The 26,142-nt window shown below is 47.7% G+C and overlaps 1 protein-coding gene across 3 annotated transcripts in view; it reads left to right on the top strand.

Moving 5' to 3' along the window:
• Window positions 1-26,142, top strand: part of Rere (arginine-glutamic acid dipeptide repeats) — a 402,127-nt gene that overhangs the window by 335,730 nt on the left and 40,255 nt on the right. For all 3 annotated transcript variants that reach the window (XM_070037277.1, XM_070037278.1, XM_070037279.1), the window contains one exon: window positions 8,028-8,108. In XM_070037277.1, coding sequence (XP_069893378.1) covers window positions 8,028-8,108 — 81 coding nt within the window. The remainder of the gene's footprint in view (window positions 1-8,027; window positions 8,109-26,142) is intronic.

The raw sequence follows: 26,142 nt of genomic DNA, 5'->3' as shown, positions 1-26,142 counted from the left end.
AAGAAAAGACGAGCTGAAGATGGGAAAAGAAAAACAGTACTGACAAAAACTAAGAGCCTGGAATTAGGTTGGGGCACTGAGGTGTTAGTCTCAATACCATGTGGACTAGGGTTGCTGGAAACCCAGCTGTGGGCTGGTAATTCCCAGACGAAGAGTGGAACCAGTTAAGAGTGCCAGAATTGGGATATTGGGGGAAAGGGTATGGAGAGGCCCCTGAAATTGGGGATGAGAATGATGTGGGGGCGCCCCCCCCCCAAGTCAGAGAGGAGGACCCACACAAGAATGAACACAGACAAGGATTGTAGAAGGAGACTCACGAAAGTGCTGGGGAAGGGAGCACACAGCAGGAGAGAGCATGGTGGGCATTTCTTTTAGCTGATCTCTACTGCAGCTGGCAGCTGAAGGCCCCAGGGAGTGAGGAGGGCACGAAGAGCGAAGCTAGGAGAAATTGCAGACAGGACTGAAGTCTGCACAGACCTACTCGCATGCCAGATCTTCCTGGGCAGGGCTGAGGATGGATGGATCTGTGAGCAGTCGCCTCAAGTCTTGCAAGTGGCAAAGGAGGCAGAGCTGGGCCCTACAGGGCATGAGGATAGGGTGTTTAGAGGAGATTTATTTAGTTCCTGACCGGTTCTAGGAGTGTCCTTCACAGAATTCAGCCACTGAGGAGAGGCGCCTGAGGTCGCAGAGGTGTGAGGGTGGTGTCACGTGCAGAAGTGAGCCCAGGAAGAATTTTGCCAGAGGTCAGGTGAAGGTGATCAGCCTGCAGCCCAGTGAACACGGGAACAAAGGGAAGAAGTTTTGTTCTTCCATGCAGCCCTGGCCGTGTAAAGGCCTCCTGAAATGAATGGGCACGCAAAGCACTCATACCCTTGGTGCCAGACACAACTGTCTTATCAGCATGGCTTTTCCTTCAACCTGGACTTGAACCCTGGCCCTGAGAATGACTAGCTGTGGGGTGGGATAATTCACCTCTGCTCATTCCTCACCTGTGGAGTGGTAACACTGGTCTTGGAAAGCGTGTGGTGATGGTATACCTCTGCTACCTCAGCTGCCACTGTCACTGCGTCTGCAGTGGAGGGGACCATACGGGTCCAGGAATTGCAGAAGCACTGATTGTTTTCTGCAGTTGGTAAATGAGCTGTTGGGGGGAGAATGTGTGCTAGAACTCTGTGGTTTCCAAGTTAAGATTGTGAGGAAGACTGTGGACACAGACATGAGGCTGTAGAAGACATTACTGTGAATAAGAAGTTGTGGGTTCAAGTCTGAGCTAGGATAAAGAGTCAGATCTAGAGGGAGATTTGATTGAGAATCATCATCAAAAGTCATGCATCTAAGTCACGAGTCAGAATGTCATCCTGTCTGTCGTCCTTAAGCTCCAACTAGCCAGTCTGTAATAACGCTAGTCAGTACAAAATGTGTTTAAAATGGAGACAGAAATTAGGAATGGAGGCCCCCTCCAAGGCAAATTGGTTGTGGTACTGTTTATTGCAAAATTGACACTTTATACTAGCCACCCTTTCATTAATTGTAAACACTTAAAACCCAGGCCAAGTGGTAAGTCTCCAAATAGTGTGCTCAGAAATCTCCAGAGGGAAATGTTTCAGATATGGGGTGATGGGCATCAGTAAGAAACTGGAAACTTGGATAAGTCGCAGTAGGCGCTCACCCTGGGAGCTGTCTGTCAGTCAGTCGCTGAATGGGTATGAGTCACATGACACCACTCATCCTTCACCCTACTCCTCATTTTCTCCTGCTGCTGTAGAGCTCCAGAGAGCTGTGAGTATGTCCTTCTTAGTGCCTGGCTGATGGCCTTGCATTTGTGTCCCTAGGAAGGGAGGGGCCAGAGCTGAGGAAGGCTTGCTTGCACATCTGCCTGCTTCTCCATCCCCCCAGAGGACCAATAAGTCATTAAGAAAATTCTGTGCAGAAAACGGGGTAGAGCAGAAGGAGCCATTTTCACAGTGGGACTCATCTTAATACCCACAGTGTTTTCTAAACAGTTATGTAAGAAGACTGACTAGACATCGCTTTTCAGAAGTCACGGGGTGTTTCTGACTGTGATACACTAGTTAAAATTCACCAGAGGGAGTTAATTTTGAAAGCTCTCAGCCAGGGGTTAATGCAGAGGTATCTTTCAGCCACTTTTGCAAGCTGGTCCCTTCTCTGCTTTCTGCCCTGCTACAGGCAGGGGTTAGATCCAGCACCCAAGATCACACCAGCAGGAGCCATGATGGGAGTTTGAGGGTGGACATACCAGGTACCTGACCCTATAGAGAACTTAACTCTCTTGCCCAATACTCTCATATCTGCTTCTAAGCTAATATATTCAGAGTAATGGTTTTGAATTAGGTGGGTAACTTTTATGGCTAGTGGCTGGGATTGATTGAGACAAGAATAAAGACAGCCTTCACTTGAGCAGGTATAGATTTTTTTTTTTTTGAGCACACAATATGTTGAAATACAAACCTAGGCAACAGTCGCCCATTGCCACAATCTGTACCCTTGACTTCATTCCTAGGCCCTGCCCTGGCTGTTAACACAGATCACTGTGACCTTCCTGCCCTGGCTCAAGCACTTAGAGCAGTCCTCCCCATCTGCAAGTGGAAATGGGCATAGTCCTGCCTCCTGAGGGGCTTGTGATGACTGCCAAGGAACTGAAGCACTGCACAGGGGGCACTGGCCATGTTCCTCCATGAACCGGCAGGGCCTACACGGGGTTCTACACAGCTACTTTCAGTGCTATGCTGGGCAACGCTTTCCTCCCTTTCAGATCATGACAGCCAACCCCACAGGTGGTTGTACTGCCGGGGGGGGGGGGGGGTTGGGGGGAGGGGGGTGGAGGAGAGGCTAGTGGTGGGGACTGCTGGCCAGGCAGGACACTTGGTGGGTCAGTGAGACCCTCATGGCCCACAGGCACATATCTTGGGGGCGGGAGGAGGCTCTGAAACAGCACAAGGAATTCTCAACATATGACTTGATAGTTAGAGATGATGTTGTTATTACTACATAGGGCTCAATTAATTTTTATTCCCGCCCAAAGTAATTTTTATTCCTGTATCTCCCATTTTAAAAGAGACTAGGTTTCAAACAAAGACTAGGTTCCTAGATGTCTAAGTTTGGAATTCATGTACATTTATTTATTTATTTATTTATTTATTTATTTATTTTGGCCTGGGTGCTGTCCCTAAGCTCTTTGGCTCAAGGTTAGCGCTCTACCACTTGAGCCACAGCACCATTTCCAGGTTTTTCTGCTTATGTGGTGCTGAGGAATCGAACCCAGGGCCTCATGCATGGGAGGCAAGCACTCTACCACTGAGCCACCTTCCCAGCCCCATCATGTACGTTTTAGAGAGAGAGAGAGAGTGAAAATTTCTCCATTAGAAAATTCTTCACCAGGTACTAGAGTCTCATCCCTGTAATCCTAGCTACTCAGGAGGCTGAGATCTGAGAATTATGGTTCAAAGCCAGGCTGGGCAGGAACGTTCATGATACTGTCATCTCCAGTTAACCACCAGAAAACTGGAAGTGGAGCTGCGGCTTAAGTGGTAGAGCACTAGCCTTGAGCAAAAAGAGCTCAGGGACCAGTCCTGTGACCAACAGCAACTGATGTGGGATATTTCAGGTCACTAATAGAAAACTGTACCTGTACATTGAAAGCTTGGAGCACAACCATGACTAAGTTATAATGTAAAATAAAGAATAATCATCCCATAAATAGTTATTTGGTTTTTGCCTGGCTATAGTGTGTGTGTGTGTGTGTGAAGAGGACTCGAAAAGATGTTGCCTGTTTCCAGGTGCTGTCAGGTTGGTGAAGAGCACAGAAGAATCAAGCACTAACTTCCCAAGACCCTAATCCATGTGAGTGTGGGTACACTGCAGGCCCTAGGAGCAGAGCTGAGAACAGGGCATCTAGGTGCCGGCAACTGGACAGAGCCAGTTCTGAGATGTTTATAGGCATACGTTCTTCCTTTGCCTTCACCTTGGCAGCCTGGCATTCCATCTAATTTTTATATGCTGTCAGGGACAGCAGCACTAATGGACACTGAAGTATTACATACAACCTTGAATTTCAGTACTGGAAATGTTTAATTCCAGCTTAACTTGTAGAGATTGTTAAGAAACAGACCGTGTCCATGAACTTTCATTTAGAGGCTTACAGTACCATTCTATTTATCAGTCAATATGTAATTATTAAATTCGTCTTGGAAACATCCAAGAGCGAAAGATTCTGCCTCAGAAGCAGGTTCCACAAATTGACCTTTTCCAGTCACTCTTGGCTCAGAGGGGCCTGGCTTTGTTTCGATTTCACAGGCTACTCTGCATTTCTGGTAAACCACAAGGTAAAGGCTGGTGTCTGAGAAGCAGATGTTTTGCTGGTTTTGAGGCCTGTGGCTTTCCATAGAGAAGTAACAGCACCAGTCGGAATATACCACCAGATGTCAAATTCCTACTTCTGGAAGTAGTTGGAGGTGCCCGCAACACAGTCAAGTGAGAGTTCTCAATTGGATGCCTTATAAATACCAGTGAGAATTTAAAGCTGGGGAACAGAAAAATAATATTGGGAGGGGAGACCAGAAGCTTAAGAAAAAACTTTGGGGCTGGGAAGGTGGCTCAGTGGTAGAGCACTTGCCTTGCATGCTCGAGGCCCTGGGTTTGATTCCTCCGCACCACATAAGCAAAAAGAAAAAAGCCGGAAGTGGCGCTGTGGCTCAAGTGGTAGAGTACTAGCCTTGAGCTGAAGAGCTGAGGGACAGCGCCCAGGCCCAGAGTTCAGGCCCCATGACTGGACCCCCCCCCCCAAAGAAAAAAGAAAAATAAAAAACTTTGGAGATGGGGGGGAAATGGATAAAATTCAGAGGTTGAATAGAGAATTATACAAGTGATAGAAAACCAGGAGAGTTTGATGGTGGAGCTAAGAGATCCACTCTGACCACACACATGACCTTATTTCATAGTTGATTTCACTTATACTTAAAAACTTGGTGAATGCTAACTGCCTAGAGTCATGGGGAGGCCAAATAGCATAGGAGAGGAGCCTATGGACCCCATGGGTAAATGGGACCTTAAAGTGCAAATGACTGAGAGAGGCACTGGTTGGGGAAGTATCCCTGGAGTGGGATGGATTCAAGCCTGGGTTTGAGATGAACTTTGGTGATCTTTCAGCTGTGGGCCAGCTGGCATGTTTAGACATGTAATTGGACAGGGATGCAGGAACAGGATTCTAGAAGGCCTTGAATTCAAGGCTAAGGGATTTAAACACTACCTTGCAGGTCAAAATGCTGCTGTTAGACAGGAGCTAGGAGATCATGTGAGACTTACGGTAAAATCTTCAGTTGTGGAAAATCCTGGACAAAGGCTTTTAACAGGGTATATGGTGGCTGACAAGCTACAGCCTAGGAAGAAGCTGAGGGCCTGGCTTAGGATGGCACTAGGATGGCCAGGAAGGAGGGTGGATCAGCTGGGAAGTGCAAAGCCAGAAGTGATATAGCACCATAACAGAAAAAGTCAGCCCTTCAGGCCGCATCTGCAGGGAGTAGCAGGGGCAAGGAGCATGGGGGTGTTGAATGCTGACTGAGGATTTGCTCACATCGGTCTGGCTGGTTCACTTCCTCAGCTCCTTCCTCAGTCCATAAAATGGCCATGATAATGGCATTTCCTTCACAGGATTGGGGATAAAAAGATGTGAGGGTTCTTGACTTCAGCAGGTACTTAATACCTACTTGCTGTGCGGAATATTGTTCAGAGGATTCCCTCACAATAAATGAAGAAACAGGTTCAGAACTCATTTATCCATGTCTGCCTTGTTATTCCATGTCCAGAATTAGCTTTTCTCTACCATCGGGTGGGATGCCAGGTGGCCTACCTCAACTGCGTAGACTCTCCCACTCTCCACCTTTGCAAAGGCCTGTTCTCTTCTGGACTCCGCTGTTTCACTCACTACTCCAGGTTGGCCATGTACTGTATGAGAACATTGTGTAGTGAGTGATGCCACACTTATCTTAGCTGACCAAAATGAGGCAGTTTAAAATGTGGCCCATGGCTACTTTTATTATTATTATTTTCTTTAAATCCCTCTGAATGATATGTACTCCATACATTCTTCAAGAATGAGTTCAGGTGCTCCTCATGTCACACGGCCCGGGTGCTGTGTCACTGGTGTCTTAGCTTCGGCTGTCCCTGATGCTATTGGAGCAGCCCTGTCCAGTCTTTTCTGCTGGCCTTCCAGTAGGATCTTAACTTTTAGTGACTCTGAAACCTGATCCTCACCTGCCTCTATCTTATCACAGGTCCTCCTTCTGCACACCTTATCTCCTGGCAGTTTCTAGAATGTTCCATAAGCCCCTCCTGGCTGAGTCCCACCTGACAGGCTGGGGCTCTTCCTGGTTACTTCTGCTGAGACTGCAGCAAACAGGAGGAGGGAGGTGCTTCTCCCCATAGCTCCACCCTCCCTTTATTCCGCTCCTTACCTTCCTGGCTCCAGATCCCTCTGTTTACCTGTGGGCAGTGCTGGGCCAGATTGGAGCGCCCCTTGGGCAGGGCCTTCTCCTTGCGGTCCACACAGTGCTGGGTGCCTGTTGATCATGACAGTTCTCCTGTTCAGCAACACAAGTCACTCTTCTTCAGCCCAGAGGACAGCATGCTTTGCGTGGTGCCCTGGCAGATGTTTCCTCTGAACTATGTGTGACCACATTGAAAGTCATACCTTGGCAAGGGGTGAGACCTTAAACAAGCAGACTGCAGATGGTTCTCAAAGGCCAAGTTCTGTCCTTCCCTGGATTTGCCCTGCACACGCCTCCAACGTGGGGGAGGAGAGAGGCCCTCTGCCTGGGGGACGGTGGAGGTGGAGGCTCCTTTGGCCCGGTGGGCTGGTGGAGGGACGCCCCACGGTGCCGGCCCATCCAGGGCCTGGGCCCCTGGAAGGGGCCACGGGGGCCTGCGTGGTTGTGAAGGCCTGCTGCGGATGCGCCCGGAGCTTGGCCGGAGACCGTGCCTCGCGCTCTCCGGGCCCTGTTTTCCCCCGGGGCCCCGCGCTCTTTCCAGCCCCGCTCTCGCGGCTCTGTGCTCTCAGCAGTCGGGCGGAAGTTTCTAGCTCGGCCGCCTGGGTGCTTCTGCGGGCCGGAGCTGTGGGCCGAGCTGGGCAGGAGGCTCCGGCCGCCCGGCGGGGTCGGGCCGGGGGCGGGGCCGAGGCCGAGCGCGGGGCCCCAGCCGGGAGGGCGGCGCCGCGATCCAGGCCGCCTTTTGCAGCCGCCCGCGGCCGTGCGGGGCTCTGCGCAGCGCTCGGCCTCCTCCCGTCCTCCCCGCGGCGGCGGCGGCGGCGGCGGCGGCGGCAGCGGCGGCCCCGGTCCTGCGCCCCCCGCGCCCCGCGCCGCGCGGCCCCGCCGCGGTCACACGCCGAGCCGCCCGCGGCCGCCTCCGCCCTGCGCTTTGTGGAGCCGGCGCTGGGGACGGGGACAGCGGCCCGTGCCGCGCTTACCTGTAGCTGTGGGGCCGGCTGGGCTCGGCTCGCCGGGGCTCCGAGGTGGGGCTGGGCCGGCGCGGGCTGCGGGGAGCGGGGAGAAGTAGGGTCCGGGCCGGGGCGCGTCCGGGACTGCGCGGGGCGGCGGGAGGGACGGGCGGGTCTTTATCCGAGGCTTTGAGGACGGGCTGGCGGGTTGGGGCTCCGGGAGGACTCCGCGACGTCGGCGCCTTCCCCGTGAATTCCGGGCTTCGGGACGGGGCCTCGCCGCCTCCGGGGTGCCCTGGAGAGGGGCGCCGGCCCGGCTCGCCCCCGCCCCGCCCCGGTGGCCCTGGGGGTGAGAGCGGGGCCCCGGGGGCGGCTCGCTGCTGGGTCACAGCGCGGGGTGGTCGCTGTTTATCTCTCGGTGGGCGGAGGGCGGGCGGCCGGACCCGGACGGCCTTCCTGTAGCCAGGCCCGCGGGCCTGCCGGCGGCCGGCAACCCCGGCCCGGCGACCCGCGGCCCGGCCCCCGCTGACGTCCCGTGTCGGTGCTGGTGCTCACACCGCCCTGTTTCTCTTGATCGCAGAAGCGCTTCGTGAAGGGACTCCGGCAGTACGGCAAGAACTTCTTCCGAATCCGCAAGGAGCTGCTTCCCAATAAGGAAACGGTGAGTGGCGGACTTTACGTAACTCGCTTCCCCGCCGCTCCCGCGGCTTCTCCGCGCTCATCTCACGAAATGGTTTCCCCGGACCGCGGGGCGCGGACCCGGCCGCCCCGGTGCCCGGCCTGCGCCCGCCGCCTCGGGGGTGAGCGCGCCCCCAGGCTCCCATCCGCGGCCGAAATCGGAAGGGTCGCCTTAAAGACAGTTGGGTAATTGACAGAAGCCCACCGGGCCGACCACGGACCGGAGAGGCCTGGCGCTCTATTTTGAATTCTGTTGGGTTTCCTTTTATTTAATTCCGAAGTGTAGCTCTAAGCCCTTAATTCTCCGGCCCCCGAAGTTTGCGCTTTTCATTGGACTGGAACAGACAAGGGCTTTATAAAGTGCTAACCTGGTACTTTCAAAACGATTGGTTTTTTCACCAGGCTGGGGGTGAGGTCTGACAAACACTTCCGATCAACTTGGAGGGTGCGGGGTGAGATTCTGTGAAGATGAGGCTGGAGCGGGTCCCTCGGTTACCTGCAGCCTCGGCCCGAAACCCAGGCGCTGGGGACAGCGGGAGGGAGCGGGACCACCCACCTCTCCGGCCGCCCCTCCGGCTGGCCCCTCACCGGAAGTGTTCTTCTGACCTAGGGGGACGTTTGTAATTGATATTTAATCTACCTGCGTTTGGGGCTTTTTTTTTTTTTTTTTAAGGAAGTAGAAATGAAGAATATCCATTATAAAACTGGATGGGGATTTTCCTGCTGTTTTTCAATTTTGTTTTCTGTTGGATGGCATTTACTGACTGCTTCTTTAATTTTGATTTCTTTAAAGAAAAAGAAGCAAAAAACACTAAATTGTTAAAACTAGGTGTGCAGGTCACTCAAACCTGTAAAATCCTAGTTATTCAAAGTCAGCCCCGGCAGGAAAGTCCATGAGACTTAATTCCAGTTAAGTGCTAGGAAGGCCAGAAATAGAGTTGTGGCTCAAGTGGTATGGCACTAGTCTTGCCACAAAAGCTCAGGGACAGCACCTAAGCCCAGAGTTCAAGTATCAAGATTGGCACCCAAAGCAACAAAAAACAAAAAACAACTGCTTTTCTGGACTCTTACTATCTGGTACCTTAAGAGACAGAGATAGCACATAAAAGGGTAGATTCTAAGATTTCAAGTACAGTCTAGTATAAACTGATGGCTTGCATCAGTCAATGGTAATTAGATTAAATTTTAATGTGTATTATGCATCTAAATATGCTGAAATGGGTCATTGAGAATGGTTAGAGACAAAACTGAATATTAAAGTAAAATATATCATGAAACCGATCTATATAAACCATATATAATCTATATGATATAAATAAAATCAACATATTCTCCTCCTAGAACAGATTGTAAAGAGGTATTTAATGTGGAACAGCAAAATAAATGCTCTTAACTTTTCTGGGAGTCTCAACTCTTTTAAGATTGGCCTATACTTTTAAAAATTAAAATGCTTTGACCCAAGTGTAGGAGATTTGGTTTGGCTGAAAAAAACAATCAGTGAATCGATTTGTTCTAAAGTTGTTTTTTTTTGCCAGATTGTAACCTCAAATCAAGCCTTTTCCCCTTGTTCATTTTGCAGTTATGAATTATGAAGAATTTGACTCAAGGAGTCTCTGTTTTTAAAATAAACTTATGATGGCATGATTGGTATTAAATCAAAAGTCTATGGCTCAGTGGTAGAGCGCTTGCCTTGCATGCCTGAGGCCCTGGGTTCGATTCCTCAGCACCACATAAGCAAAATGAAAAAAGCCGGAAGTGGCACTGTGGCTCAAGTGGTAGAGCGCTAGCCTTGAGTTAAAGAGCTGAGGGACAGTGCCCAGGCCCAGAGTTCAGGCCCTACGACCGGACCCCCCCCCCCAAAAAAAAAAAAGTCTACTCTGTGTGCGCACGCGCGTGTGCATGTGTGTGCACGTGCGCACATGCGCAGCCCTGGACTTGTATTAAGAGCTTGGGCTCTTTCCCAAGGCTAACATTTTACCACTTGAGCCACAGCTCTCCTTCTGGCTTTTCTGGTATTTTATTGTTGATAAGAGTCTCATGGACTTAACTGCCTGGGCTGGCTTGAACCACTGCTGTCTTCAGATCTCAGCCTTTTGATTACAGGTGTGAGCCCAAGGTCTACTTTCTCCCATTTGGCAATGCCAACTTCTGTATTCCTTAGTGGAAACAGACCCATGCTACCTGTAATCTAGTTCAGATACTTGTAATCTGTTTCTTCTACTTAAAAATTAGACAGTTTCTTCTAATCTGCCCTCTCACCCTCAGTTGCCCTTTCTTATCGATGGTGTCTGACTCAGTGAACAACACCCTGCCTGTTCTCCACTGGGGATCTGGCGCACTGGCCTTGTGAGCTGGCTCATTGGTCCTCTTTCCCAAGACTCTCCCTTCACTCCCCCGCCGTGGCCGTTCCTGCTCCTGGCATTACACCCTGACTATTTCCAGCCTCTCATCAGGGCTCTGTCATTGGAGTAAAGAGGTGCAGTTTGCAACGGTATAATTTTCCTGCACATTCATAGTACCTGCCTTCTTGATTGTTTTGGTGGAGTTTGGTAGTTGGGTAAATCTGTAAGCATTTTAATCAGCTAGGAGAGGTATTCCTGGTATTTTCCTTAGTTATCAGAATAGGCAGGCTAATCATTCACAGCCTTCAGGAAGGAGAGGGAAAGGTCACTTTCTTTTTTGTCATAGAAGATGAAGCACTTTGCAGGTACCGCCCTTCTTGGTCCAAAAGCTTCCTTGGTAGAAATCTTCCTATGGCTTTTCCCTTTTTTATAGCAAGTCCCTGTTACCCAGATGCCTCTCACATTCTGTGCACCAGAATTGTAAACTCATTTCTTCACTATTCTCAAGTGACTTGAAACATCATAAGGGTATTCACATCCAAAAGAAGATGCCTGATTGGGCATCAGAGCAAGGGTCAGCAGACCTGTGTTCTATTCTTGGCCTAACCAGTAACTATAGGACTTGATGGTCTCTTTGAACCATGCAGTCCGCTTTGAGCTGTGCAGAGAAGTTGAGGTCAAATCCTGACAAGAGCTTCCAAGTTATTTTTTTCTGAAATGATGAGGATTTGTTTCATCAGTGCTAATGAGAGCATCCCTCATACAAGGCTTGTGCAACCTTCAGGCGTTGTTCAGAGCGAAGTGACAGTCCTTGCCTCGTCTGCCACTCACTTTCTGTGGGCCACAGGCAGATCATTCAAGTCCTCTGTCCTTTACTTTCCAGGTCTGTAAAATAGGTTCATCATTTTTAGCCCTTAGGATTGTTTTCGAAATTTAGATAAGATGACATTTATGTATGTGTTTATTTACTTTGCTATGGGGATTGAACATGATATATCAGGCAGGCTCTAGGCAAGTGCTTTGCCTCTAAGCCATATTTCTAGCCCAGTCATTCTTCCCCCTTACCTGTTCATTTCATATAGTTTTGTCAGAGGAAGGTGCCTCTGGGATGTGGACAGCAACAATTCTCCTAGCACCCTCAGTGCTGGTGTGTACTACACAGGAGCTAAATCTGGCTTCTCATTGCATGCCGCTGCCCACTGCAATGGAAATGGTGGCTGTGATTATGGAAACCAGCTGTTTATGGAGGTTTAGTTAAATGGCTCTTAGGCATTTGATGTGTCTAGTCTTTTAGTATCATGGTTGGGAAAATATCCTGTCATTTATTTTCTCTGTCCCTTTTCTTTTTAATCATTCGCTCATAAAATGTAAAATTAATAGTAAAATGTTAGCAAAGAATTGGAAAAGCATCTCGGGTCCACTTTGGCCACATGAGTATGGAAGCCTGCCTTTTCCTCTCCATTTTCTCTATTCAGAAAGCGTTACTGTTGGACTGGTACCAAGAGACCAGTGACTTGTTTTGTTTTGTTTTTTACTTTGGGTGATTGGATGAAAAGTTTGGAGATTTAAATGTTCAATTTGAAAAACAACAACAAAGCTACCTTTCTCAACCACATGTTCTGGAAATGAATTCTGTGAAATACATATGTAACTACTGGATAATAATGATCCTTTTCCTCAGTCAGAATGTCATTTATATGAGCATATTCTCCCAGCAAAGAATAAGTACTGTTGAGAAAGGGCTTTAAGAATGAGTAATCAAGCTTTTATTAATATTAAGAGGTTAAAAAATGACTCTAGCATTCAGTAGGAGCTGTCAACAAGTTTTATTTAATCTCAGATTATAACCTTAGATAAACAATTATCTAACTTTATTAATACTTAATGTTCCATAACAAAATATGGACTTCCTGAATGGGCTGGGATTACTGAGAATAAGCAGATTTGTTACAGCCATATGACCGTACTTAAGATTACTACTTTTTTGTTGGGTGCCAGTGGTTCACAGCTGTAATCCTGGCTACCCAGAAGGCTGAGATCTGAGGATCCAGGTTCAAAGCCAACCCTGGGCAGAAAGTCCTTTGAAACTTGCATCTTCAGTTAGCCAGCAAAAAGCTGGAAGTGAAGGTGTGGTTCAAATACTGGAATGCCAGCCTTGAGCAGGAAAAGCCAAGTTGAGAGTATGAGTCCCTGAGTTCAAGTACACCCCCCCCACACACACACACACAGATAATTGGTTTTCTGTCCTATATCTATAATGCCAATACTGTGTAGCCTGACTGCCCACAGAGACGGGCCCAGACCAGTGTGTATTCTGTCTGTTATCTGAAAACTTGTGAAAATTGCAGTCTCCCAGGCCCCTTTTTTGTCCATATCTGTTGATGCAGAATCTGCATTTAATAAGTTCCCAGATGGTTCAAAGATACAGTACGGCCTCACTGGCATCCTGTGTGCCGGGCCTGTGGGCAGCCAGCCCAAAGCCAGTGTGGCACACCTGTTCTCAACCGTGTTGTCTTCATGAAGTTCTGAACTGTTTTACCAGCAGGAGGGATTGCTTTTATTTTTGCAATTACAACAAAATGTTCCAAGTCAGAGAATTTTTCAATATGGCTTCTTTCCCATCTTCCATTCCTTTCTTTCCTCTAAACACAGTAACTCTTGTCTTTTTTCATATAAAAATCTGCCCTTCTCAGTATCTTTGTGGCCTGCAGTCATGTTTGTTAGACTACGCTAGACCTTGTTTCTGTTTCTGATAGAAACCTTTTTTTCTTTGAAAAGATTGAATCCCATTCTTTGTACCCCACTCAAACTCAGTATCTCACAATTCACTCATTGACTGGTGCTCTACCATCTGAACCACACCTCCAAACCCCTCTGTTCTTTTATTAATATGAGCTTTATAGTGTGTGTGTGTGTTTGGGGTGGGGGGTGTTTCTGGGGCTTGAACTCAGGGCCTCAGTGCTGCCCCTGAGCTTTTTTTTTTTTTTGGTCCGGTCATGGGGCCTGAACTCTGGGCTTGGGCGCTGTCCCTCAGCTCTTCAGCTCAAGGCTAGCGCTCTACCACTTGAGCCACTTCCAGCTTTTTCCTTTTTGCTTATGTGGTGCTGAGGAATCGAACCCAGGGCCTCATGCATGTGAGGCAAGCGCTCTACCACTGACCCACCTTCCCAGCCCCTAATATTCTATGCATTTATTTTTTTTTTTGGGGGGGGAGTCCGGTCGTTGGGCCTGAACTCTGGGCCTGGGCACTGTCCCTCAGCTCTTCAGTTCAAGGCTAGGGCTCTACCACTTGAGCCACAGCGCCACTTCCGGCTTTTTTTGCTTATGTGGTGCTGAGGAATCGAACCCAGGGCCTCTGGCATGCAAGGGAAGCGCCTTACCACTGAGCCACCTTCCCAGCTCCCCTGAGCTTTTTTTGCTCAAGGCTAGTGTTCTCCCACTTGAACCACAGTTCCACTTTTGGCTTTTTGGAGATTCATTAGTGATAAGAGTCTATGGACTTTCCTGCTGCGGCTGGCTTCAAACTGCGATCCTCAGAGCTCAGCCTCTGAGTAGGTAGGATTCTAGGCATGAGCTACCGGCACCTGGCAGAGCTTATGTGTTCTTTACCATTACATTATTTTCAGATGCTGCTTTCTTTTTACTGGCATCCTTTGTACATATAAAGCCTCTGAGAGGCTGAGAGATGAGATGGGTAAAAGGCAAGGTGTTTCTGTGCCTGCTGTATTGTGTCTTCTAATATCTTACCCTGCATAGATACAAACATTTGGAATTTTCCACTCAAGTCATTGCCTTTGGCAGCAAGTGCTGTGATCCCATGGTGATTCCAGTGCTGAGAGTTTTTCCCAATAAACCAAGCAGAGACTCCACTCTAGCTGTTCTTTCTGTGTGTTTGGTGTTTTACTCTGTTTCTTTGCCTAAGACAAGGTCTTATCTTGTAGCTGGGGTTGCCCTGGACCTTGCAGTTCTTCTGGCTTACCATGGACCTGACAGCTCTGAGAGTCTGAACTGTGTGCACATTTTGTCTGGTGTAATGGTCTCATTTTAACTAAAATAATCTTAAGCCAACTCCCTGCCTGCCTGTAACTGTTAAATCATTGTTACATAGAAACTTAGAGCATCGGTATTTGAAAAGGAAAGAAGCTATTAGGAAACAACGTGACTTTTAAAGTGAGGGCCTTGGCTATTTATTGTCAGTATCAATACTTTAGGTCTGTCTTTGGTTTTATACTACATATAAGAACTAGTGAGAATGGGATGCAAGTGCTTTGACGTTATGAGATATATTCCAGAATCTTACCCAAAGCCGGAGTGGGGAGTGCACTCTTGAATCCAATTATATCCTACAAAATTTAGAAAAAAGGGAAATGTTGAGATGGGAACCCTGGTCAGGCAGGATGCAGGCTGTGCTGTATTCAAGGTGCTTTTTTAAACGGCAACTCCTCAATGCTTTGGATATGAAGTACTGGTGAATGTAAATGCCACCTGCAAGGATACTAGTAATTGGTATTTCTCAGGATTTACCTGGATCTTGGTATCTGGTGACTTAAACTGGAGACATTTAAGAGGGTGTGTGTGTGTGTGTGTGTGTGTGTGTGTGTGTGTGTGTGTGTGTGTGTGTGTGTGTGTGTGTGTGTGTGTGTGTGTGTGTGTGTGTGTGTGTGTGTGTGTGTGTGTGTGTGTGTGTGTGTGACATTTAAGAGGGTGTGTGTGTGTGTGTGTGTGTGACATTTAAGAGGGTGTGTGTGTGTGTGTGTGTGTGTGTGTGTGTGTGTGTGTGTGTCCTGGGGCTTGAACTCAAGGCCTGGGCACAGTTTCAAAGCTTTTGCTCTCTACCACTTGAGCCACAGCACCATTTCTGGCTCTTTTGGTAATTAATTGGGGATAAAGCGTCTCATGGAATTTCCTGCCTCGCTGGCTCGAACCGTGGTCTTAGCCTACTGAGTAGCTAAGATTACAGGGGTGAGCCACCAGCATCCTGTCAACATGTATGACTTTTAAACCTGATTGCCATTTTATGAGCTGATAAAACAAATAGGTTTGAGTGGGTCTTTAGTAAGACTTGAAAATTTGGATTACTTGTGATTACAGTTAACTCACTTTGAGGTTATATTTTACATCTTAGTGTTTCTATATTTGTGTGTGTGTGTGTGTGTATGTTTTGTTTTGGTTTTTTTGCCTTATGTGATCTGTGAACCTATACTGACTTGAAAACCTAGTTTGCTGATGTTTAAAAAATACACAACTTTTCAGAACCAGAGATGCAACTCAAGTGGTATAGATAAAATATCAGCCACGTGGGGCTGGGAAGGTGGCTCAGTGGTAGAGCACTTGCCTTGCATGCCTGAGGCCCTGGGTTTGATTCCTCAGCACCACATAAGCAAAAAGAAAAGAGCCAGCAGTGGCACTGTGGCTCAAGTAGTAGAGCGCTAGCCTTGAGCTGAAGAGCTGAGGGACAGTGCCCAGACCCAGAGTTCAGGCCCCACAACCGGACTCTCCACCCCCCCACCCCCCCACCCCCCCACCCCCCCCCCCCCCGCAAAAAAAAAATAGCCACATGAGGCCAAAGTGCTGAATTCAAACCCACTACTTAACTGCTTCCTCAGGAAGTTTTACTATGTGCCCGAAGTTATACTCCTTAAATAATTGGTTCATTTGAATGTTATTGGAGGAAACCCTTGACTATTGCTCTGATAATAGAGTAAGAACTAATATTGTTGTTTTGAGAAGTGGACATTGATCTCTCAGAAACAACTGCTTACTTTTGGGGAAGACATCTTGGGAGGGGCAGTTACAGAAAGAAACATTTTATGTAGTTTAAAAACCACCGAATTAATGGACTAGAAAGAACAATAGAAACCTTTCTTGTGTTTTTGGTGGTTATTGGGATTTGAGCTCAGGGCCTGGAGCTTGCTGGGCACAGGACCTGGGTGCAGTCCCCAAGCTGTTTTGCTCAAGGCTAGACGTGCTACCACTTGAGCCACAGCTCTGCTTGCAGCTGTTTTTGGTGGTTGATTAAAGAGAAGAGTCTCTCAACCTTCCCTGCCTGGGCTGACTTGGAACTGTGATCCTCAGATCTCAGCCTCCTGAGTAGCTAGGATGACAGGTGTCAGCCACAGGTGCCCAGCTTTTAGTACCTCCTCATGTCACATTTAGAGCCTTGTTACAAATGAAATGGGTGTGTTCACATGTGAATAATGGACTTAGGAGTACATTGTGCCCACAGAGTTAGTTATCTATCCTAAAAAAACTGAAAACTTCAGCTTTTTTTTTAGCTTTTCTTTTGCTTTGGTTTACATGGTCACGTTGCTGTGCTTAAGGCCAACTGAAACCTTGATGCCCCAGGGCTTCTACTTTGTGTCATGGACAGAAATCCCTCGTTAACTCAAGTGCTCAAGATAGCAAGACAGGACTTGAGTTCATTGTGACACACTCGCCTTCCTGTTCTGTTTATTGTGGGCAATAAATCATCTGTAGTGTTTGAACAGAGGTTCTGTGTTCTAGATTATTTATAAGATTGAAACCCATTGCTTATTTTTCTCAGCAGGTTTATTGAGCTAATCAAGAATAAAATAATGGCTTTAGCAGTAGAGTAATCCATTAGCCAACTGCATATTGACTTCAAAACAATCACTAAAGTTGGAATGCACACTCATGTGTGCATGTGCATGCGTGCACACAAACATGGGAGGGTGCGAATACTGGAGGCCCAGAGGCTGGAGGCGGCTGGGAGCTGGTAGATCTCTAGCACTGTGAGCTTCCTGTGGCTTGTGTGGATTTCTTCTTTCTTTTCGTCTGTTAGTGAGTCACTGTCATATGCTATTTTATTATCTTCAAAACAGCCTCTGGAATTTTCTGTCCTGTGCCTCTGCTGTATGAGTGAGGCTCCACTGAGACGTTCTCAACAATATTAAGATAAAGATTTTTTTTTCCTTTGGTGATGCTTTTGCTCTGTATTTCAGCTGCAGCTGGTGTTCTCTTTGTTCCTATCTACAAGAGTTGGAATTTTTTGAGTTAGACAACGAATGGTGACTTTGATGTGCTGTGCTTATCTTAGAAGGCTGGAGTAGCGTACGTCTGGTACCCCTGGTGCCCCTGGTATTTGGTGGGTGTTCGTTCAGGCACACACCTCCCATGATCAGAACTTGATTCTCCCTCCCACAAGTGTGTGAATGAGGTGCACTGAAAAACCCATGAGAAACTTTTGTAAACAAAGCCTTTAAGTCTTGAGGGCTGAAACTTAGGGCCTGGGTACTGCTCCTGAGCTTTTTTGAAGAAGGCTGGCACTCTATCACTTGAGAGCCATAGCCCCAACTTCGGTTTTTTGGTGTTTAATTGGAGATGAATTTTTCTGTCCAGGGGGCTTTGAACCACAGTCCTCAGATCTCAGCCTCCTAAGAAGAGTGAGCTACTCACACCTGGCTAACATTTTAACTTAATAACATATATAACATATATAGCATATATTTTGTTCCCTTTTTCAATTTTGTAGAAATTAAGGCTGGGCTTAGCCACTCATTTGTTCCTGTGTTTGCCAGATGGGTTGTTCTAAGACGCCTTCCTGCACATCTGCCACCTGAGTGGCCTGGGAGAGAGTGTGGGTTCTTCTGTGCTGTTGATCAGAATGTCCCTATTGGTTCCGTTCTGTGGACTGAACTTCCCTATCAGAACTCAGACATTCTTGCTTCTCTGGGCCAAGTATGCTGACCGGTGAGTCAGGAGAAAAGTTGGTTCCTGTCTGTGTAGTCATGAAACACAACAACATGACTCTGGGAGTGATGGGCTGTGTGTGTGAGCATTTGCACTGTATTAACACATACAAGTTTACAAGTAGGGATGTGTGTCCTGTGCCAGTATATTTTTCTGAGACTCAAACTAAAATATACTCTTGTCCTTTTGTGTAATAGTTCTCTGCTATTTTCCCAAATGCTAAGTGCATATTTACAAATTCTTGTTATGACTGTTTTGTAGAAAGTAGTGAGTTAGGATGTTTAAAATGGATAATGTGATTGCGCAGAGTTTATATTTTGTCCTTTGGGGGAAACTTTCTTTTTTTTTCTTTTCTTTTTTTTGGGTCCGGTCGTGGAGCCTGAACTCTGGGCCTGGGTGCTGTCCCTCAGCTCTTCAGCTCAATGCTAGCATTCTACCACTTGAGCCACAGCGCCACTTCCAGCTTTTTTCTTTTTGCTTATGTGGTGCTGAGGAATCTAACCCAGGGCCTCAGGCATGCAGGCAAGCACTCTACCACTGAGCCACCTTCCCAGCCCCGTTTGGGGGAAACTTTCATATTATTTTTTGTTCATTTGTTTGTTTTTTGGTTTTGGTTTTTTGGTCTGTCATGGGGCTTGAACTCTGGACCTGGGCGCTGTCCCTGAACTCTTCAGCTCAAGGGATAGCACTCTACCACTTGAGCCACAGTGCCACTTCTGGTTTTCTGTTGGTTTATTGGAGATAAGAGTCTCACGAGCTGGGCGCCGGTGGCTCATGCCTGTAATCTTAGCTACTCAGGAGGCTGAGATCTGAGGATCATGGTTCAAAGCTAGCCCGGGCAGGAAAGTCCATGAGACTCTTATCTCCAATAAACCACTAGAAAACCGGAAGTGGCGCTGTGGCTCAAGTGGTAGAGCACTGGTCTTTAGCTGAAGAGCGCAGGGACAGTGCCCAGGCCCAGAGTTCAAGTCCCACGATCAACAACAACAAAAAAAAGTCTCACGGGGGGCTGGGAAGGTGGCTCAGTGGTAGAGCGCTTGCCTTGCATGCATGAGGCCCTGGGTTCAATTCCTCAGCACCACATAAGCAAAAAGAAGCCAGAAGTGGCCCTGTGGCTCAAGTGGTAGAGTGCTAGCCTTGAGCTGAAGAGCTGAGGGACAGCGCCCAGGCCCTGAGTTCAGGCCCCACGACTGGACCCAAAAAAAAAAAAAAAAAAAAAGTCTCACGGACTTTCCTGCCCAGGCTGGCTTTGAGGCGTGATCCTCAGATCTCAGCCTCCTGAGTAGCTACAATTACAGGTGTGAGCCATCTGCACCCGACTTTGGGTTTGAACTCTCAGGTTCTCACACTTCTTAGGCAGTTGCTGTACCATTTGAGCCATGCCAATAATTCTTTTTGCTATTGTGAATTTTTGGACAAAATCTCACTTTTTTCTGGACCTGGCTAACTGTCCTGTCTTCATGCATCTTGCATAGTTGGGGATCACAGGTATAAGCTACCACACCAGGTCTATTGATTGAAAATAGGTCTCCCTTTTTTCCCCTGGGTTGGCCTAGGACTGTGAGCCTCAGATTCTCCATCTCCTCCTCATGCTCTTTACCTTCCAAGCAGCTGAATCTGTGGGCATGACCGCTGTTCCGAGCTCGTAGGTCATTCGTAATACCACGAATCTTATTGAGCATAGGGGGAAGAGTTTGATTCTACTTCCTGCGTAATGACCACGGTGTAAGCGGAGTAAAACCATGCGTCGAGCTGTGGCCTATGCCAGGTGTGCGGGGAGCTGAGGAGCTGCGGATGCGGGAGGGCTGGAGATCCTGTGCTCTGGGCTTGGAACTTTTTCAAGCATCCTTGCTGTCTCCCGAGGGGTCTCCCAGTGCCTGAATCTCCACCACATTTCTGTATTTTCATTTCTCTTGCTCTTCAAGTTTTGATGGCCCTGAACCCATGGAAACTACCTTAAGAATGGTTTTGGACAAGTCCATCCTTTGCAGTGTCCTTTCTTTTCTTTTCTTTGAGAAGAAGGTCCTTGAACTCAGGGCCTTGGCACTGTCCCAGTGTTTTTGTGCACAAGCTAAGTGCTCTATCACTTGAACCACAGCTCCACTTTTGGCTTTCTTGGTGTTTTGCTGGAGCTAAGTCTCACAGAGTTTCCTGCTCATGCAGGCCTTGAATGTGATCCTCAGATTACAGCCTCCAGAGTAGCTAGGATTACAAGTGTAAGCCACCAGTGCCTGGCAACAATATCTTCCCTTTCATTAAAAGCCAAAAGTCTTCCAGGCACAGCGGTTCACAGCTGTAATCCCCAGATGTTTGGGAGGCTGAGGTAAGGAGGACCACGGTTCAAAGCCATCCTGGGCACAAAGTCAGTGGGACTCTTATCTGAACAAACAAGTCAGGTATGATAGTGCATTCATGTAATCCCAGCTGTGTGGGAGATGTAGGCCGGAGCAGCATCACAATCTAAGGGCAGCTCAGGGAGAAAATATAAGGCCTGTCCAAAGAAAATAACTAAAAGCAAAGGAGTCTCAGGAGAAGAGGGTAGTTTAAGGGGTAGAGCACCTGTCCAGTAAGCACAAGTCCCCGAATTGAAACCCCAATATTGGAGGGGGGGAGAAACAACACACAAAAAAACAAAACCCTGAGGCTGGTGGCTCATGCTTATAATCTAGCTACTCAGGAGGCTGAGATCTGAGGATTGCAGTTCAAAGCCAGCCTGGGCAAGAAAGTCCATGAGATTCTTATCTCCATTTAACTACCAGAAAAGGCTGGAAGTTATGCTGTGATTTAAGTGTTAGAGTGCTAGCTAGCCTTGGGAAGGGAGGGAGGGAGGGAAGGAAAAAACCCCTCAGGAACAGCACCCAGGCCTTGAGTTTAAGCCTCAGGATTGGTACAAGTGTGTGTGCGCGCGCACACACACACACACACACACACACACACTTGAGTCACTTTCCTATTTCCCAGGCTGTTAGCTCTTGGGAGCTAGAGAACCGCCATGCCTTTGCTCACAGATCACTCTTTACACAGGGCAGGGCAGTTAACACATCCTCTGCCCGGGCTCTAGCTCCAGGCTGATGTGCAGGCTTCTGCACTGCACAGCACCCACTCTAGAAAGAGAGCAGAAAAGGCTATTCTACACTGGGATGCAAAAATGGCAGAGAAGATAGCCCAGCCCCCAGCAGGAAGGAGCAGCCAGGCCAGCGTGGCTGACCCCATCTCCTGCTTGCTCTCCTCCATTGCCAGGCCATCAGGCAGGCTCCAGTTGGAAGTGGTGCTTCCTGTGCATCAGCACACTCTTCTAGAGTAGCTGGTCACAGAGTCATGGGAGTGTTTTGTTCTAGTGAGCCACACATGTCTTGAGTTACTGTGCACACACATGTACTGGTACTAGGGCTTGAATTCAGAGCCTCACACTCATTTGGCATTTTCGTTCAAAGCTGGCACTTGACCAGTTCCAGGTTTTTGCTGGTTAATTGGAAATTAATAATAGTCTCAGATTTGTTGCCAGGCTGGCTTTTGAACCCTGATCCTCAGGTTTCAGTCTTCTTAGTAGCTAGGATTTGAGTGTGAGCCCCTGGTGCCTACTTGAGTATGCCAGTTTTTGACCCATCTCTTACTTGTCCCAATGAGAAAGCATTAACATTATGATTTAGTAAAACATGTTATAAATGTTCATGTTAAAACTTAGGAAAAGGCAGGTTATCTGACTGAGCAGTTCATAACCTGATTATTACTTCTGCCATCTTGGCACCTAGAGTGGACTTGAACAAAGGTTTCCAGTGCCCAGGCCCAGTGTAATTAAGAACTATGAGAAGACACTCAGTCCCGAGTTCTTTGCAGGAACCTCCTTGCTGAGAATCTCAGTTCCTGTCAATCCATTCCAGGGGGTGGCCTGGCTGAAGCATCTAGCAGACACATGCCTTCACCTGTTTGCTGCTTTTGTTTCAAATAACCCTTGGTGGGGGGGTGTGTACGTGTGCGTGTGCATGTGTGTGTACATGTGCACACGCTACATATCCATATGCCCATCCTGAGCCTTGAACTGGTATTTGCTGTCAGTTTCCCCAATTGGATTTTCAGCCTTCCCCTGCCCTGACCCCTCACCTTCCATAGGCCTTCAAGACAGATGATTTCTCTGCCCAGCTCTTCACCTGTGCACTACACAAAAAGAAAAGAGAGAGAGACTTTCTGGTTATGGGAAACTGATTTTAACCTCATATTGTACCCCTACAACATCCCAATGCATTTAAGATTGTTTGGGAACCCTGGCTACCATTTCTCTGGATTGGTTTGCTGTTTTTGTCGTTGTTATGCCTGCTTGTTTTCTTTGCTCAGCCCAGGCTTCTTCCCCACCCTGCCCTCACAGCAGGAATCATTCTTTATGCACATATAACCTTTAAGCCAAATGGAAAGTGTATTGCTTATAACAAAATAAATCTTTCCTCTGCTTTTATTTTGAAAAGTCTTCCAATTGCTTGATGTGGAGGATAATCATGTGCCGAAAGCCTATTGCATATAGGCATTTGTGCGTCCCAGAGCAACTTCTGACTTATTTCCTTAACTCTGCTCTCCTTTCTCTGTAGTTCAGAAACCTTTAATGATCTTCAATGTAGTGGTTGTGAGAGAAACACACACACACACACACACACACACACACACACACACACACACACACACACACACACACACACACACACACACACACACACACACACACACACACACACACACACACACACACACACACACACACACACACACACACACACACGCGCACACGTAAGAGCCCTGCCACTTTCCCATGCTGGGGTTTTGACTCCCTGAAAAGCCAACCTCTCAAATGTTGGTTGTACAGCAGGGTATCCTGGGATGCAGCCTCAGTAGTGCTTGTGAATATTTGTTCCTCCTTCTTGCCCTCACTCCCTCTGAAAAGTTGTGAAAATGCAGGCTCCTAGCCAACCTATGGGATGCGATATGCTAGAAATGTGACTAGTGCCCTTTGTTACAGCTGGGCTTTGATTAAGTTTGTTTCCCCTAAGTTTGATCTGCTCCCCCAGGCACCCTTCCCCCCATTTTTCACAGCTATGGAGGTTGACTTAGCCAAGGCTAACCTTTTTTTGGGCGGGGGGGTCAGTCATGGGGCTTAAACTCTGGGCCCGGGTGTTGTCCCTCAGCTCCTCAGCTCAAGGCTAGTGCTCTACCAGTTGAGCCACAGTGCACTTCGGTTTTCTCCTGGTTAATTGGAGATAAGAGTCTCACAGACTTTCTTGCCCAGGCCTGGCTTTGAAGCATGATCCTCAGATCTCAGCCTCCTGAATAGCTGGGATTACAGGCGTGAGCCACTAGCGCCCAGCCAAGGCTAACCTTTTGTGCAAGCTGATGCATCCCAGTATAGCTACTGTCTAGTACAGCCACCGTCCAGTACAGCCACTATCCAGTACAGTCACAGTCGAGTACAGCCACCATCCAGCACAGCCACCGTCCAGCACTGCCACTTTTGCAGGCCACATAGGCTTGGGAGCAAGCAGGAACATTGTCCCTGTGCACTTGGGTTTTTCCTTCCATGGCTGCGGGGGTTTTATCCTTTTGTTTGAGCATGCTGATGGTGACAAGTGTTGTGGGATCTCCGTGGCTTTCCCTTGTTGCTGTTTTCTCAGAGCGTTCCAGGAAACCATTGTACAACTTGAGATTCTGTGGGTTATAAACAGTGTTAGACCAGGCTCTCTGGAGCTTGTGCCAAGTGGCATTGGCACACAGCAGCCCTCTTCTCATCCTCGCGGGCTCTCCATTTCCAAAGAAAGAGGTGGTTGAAGCTTAAAGCGTTTTGTAAAACACTGCTGTGACCTTGTATTTATAGCTCTTCTCAGGCCTGGCGGGTTGAGAACCATCGGCAGGTGTCATTTCTCCAGTTTTCCCAGCACGCCTATGAAGAGCCCTGGCACAGATGAGCCATAGTGCAGTGGACACTGATGTGGCACATGCCCATTGTGGGGGGTAGAGCTGTACCCCGCCTCCAGCCTCTGTGGTGAGTGCTCTTATTGGAGGCCATTAATGTTGAGCTTCCATAGAAGGAACATATGATACATGAGCACAGACAACCCTCGCTCACAGTGCGATTGTCTGATCAGCAGACAGTGAGGAAACACTGATGTGCTCTTTCTATCCTAGGAATCAAGAGACACCACTCAGAAGCTTGTAGAGGGTGCTGCCCTCAAAGCTTCTATTTGATCCTGGTCCAGAATCTATTGACTCTTTCTCAGGGAAAGATGTGCTCCTGTCTTTCAGGGTTAAATCTTAAGAGCCTGTTATGATTTGGTTGCATTAAAAGACAAGACATAATATCTTCTGGCAGCTTCATCATTGCTAAGATCTGTGCTGACAATATGCAAATCACCAGTCAGAAACTAGCCCCAGAAAGAGCCTGTGCCCGAGTAGTTTCTTAATGGTGATGGATCCACCCACTCGCCACTTCCCACTGATGGAACACTTCTAATGGTAGGGTTTCTTTTTCGATGTTTTGTTTTGTTCTTGGACTGGTCCTGGAGCTTGAACTCAGGACCTAGGTGCTATCCCTGAGCATTTTTACCCAAGCTAGTGATCTGTCACATTCACTGCCAGCATTGTTGGTGGTTAATTGGAGATGAGTTTTGTAGACTTTCCTGCACGGGCTGGCTTTGAACCCTGATCCTCAAAGCTCAGGCTCCTGAGTAGCTAGGATTGTAGGCATGTGTGAACCACTGGGACCTGGCATAACTTATTATTTATTTATTTATTTAGGTCAAGTGTGGGGCTTGAACTCAGGGTCTGGGCGCTGTCTCTGAGCTTTTTTGCTCAAAGGTAGTGCCTTACCACTTGGAGCCCACAGTACTATTTCCAGTTTTCTGGTGGTTAATTGGGGGTAAGAGTCTCTTCTGCCGGACCTGAACTGTGATCCTCAGATCTCAGCCTCCTGAGCAGCTAGGATTACAGGTGTGAGTCACTGGTGCCCAGCTATAACTGGTAAACTAATGAGGCATCAGATTAGGGGTGTTGTTTTTTTTAATTTGTGAGGATAATGGGGCTCTGGAGAGGACATGCAGGGTTCCTCCCCCCACGCACTGGCTACAGCGGGAGGTAGCTGCGGGCAGAGCTGCTCAAGTTCCCATCCTGTCCATTTGGGCTGAGTGGAGTGGAGACATCAAATTTGTAATTGTTCTCAGCTGCCCTTTGTCATACAGACACACACATAGCACAGTGTGTTATCCCATGCACAACTCTATACAGCCATTCAGTCCAAAATAGTTGGGAGTTGAAGAAAATTTGCAGTAATAGAATAAAGATTTTTCTTTATGTTCTTTACTCAGCCACCCTAAGTAGTAATACTTTGTCTCCTTTTTGTGTGTGTCTGTGGGGGGGGGGTGCCGCATAAGGTAGGGGTGTTTTCCAGCTGAACCATTTGAGGGTAAGTCAGAACTTGTTCTTTTATCTCTAAAAATAACTTCAGCTTGGACAGCCTTTCTCTCCTTCCCTTCTTTTCCTCCCTCCTTCCCTCTTTTTCCTCCCTCCCTCCCTCCTTCCCTCTTTCCCTTTTTCCCTCCCTACTTTCCTTCCTTCCTCCCTTCAGTCTTTCTTCTCCTTTTGATAAAAATACAGTATTACCCCCTTCCCTTTAAAACATAAAAGGTAAGTGGTGCTGTGGCTCAAGTGGTAGAGCACTCAACTTGAGTTGAAGAACACAGGGACAGCGCCCAAGCCCAAAGTTCAAGCCCCATGACCAACCAAAAAAAAAAAAAAAAAAAAAAGAATTTAAAAAAACATAAAAGGTGGTTGATGGATTCATTTAGACGTGCACTACTGCAGCTAAAAATCTCACCACATTTTAGTTTGCGTCAATGTTGGGAAAAGGAGACAAGGGTTTTTATTGTTGTTGGGTTTTCTTTCCCTTGAAAACGCAGGAAAACTGCACATTTTAGTTCATGTACATTTAGT

The sequence above is a fragment of the Dipodomys merriami genome, unplaced genomic scaffold (genome assembly GCF_024711535.1).
Source record: "Dipodomys merriami isolate MVZ:Mamm:240054 unplaced genomic scaffold, mDipMer1.0.p SCAF_28, whole genome shotgun sequence".
In the NCBI taxonomy this organism is placed as follows: domain Eukaryota; kingdom Metazoa; phylum Chordata; class Mammalia; order Rodentia; family Heteromyidae; genus Dipodomys; species Dipodomys merriami.
The sequence above is the reverse complement of the archived record's forward strand: the minus strand, read 5'-3'. Positions and strand labels throughout refer to the sequence as shown.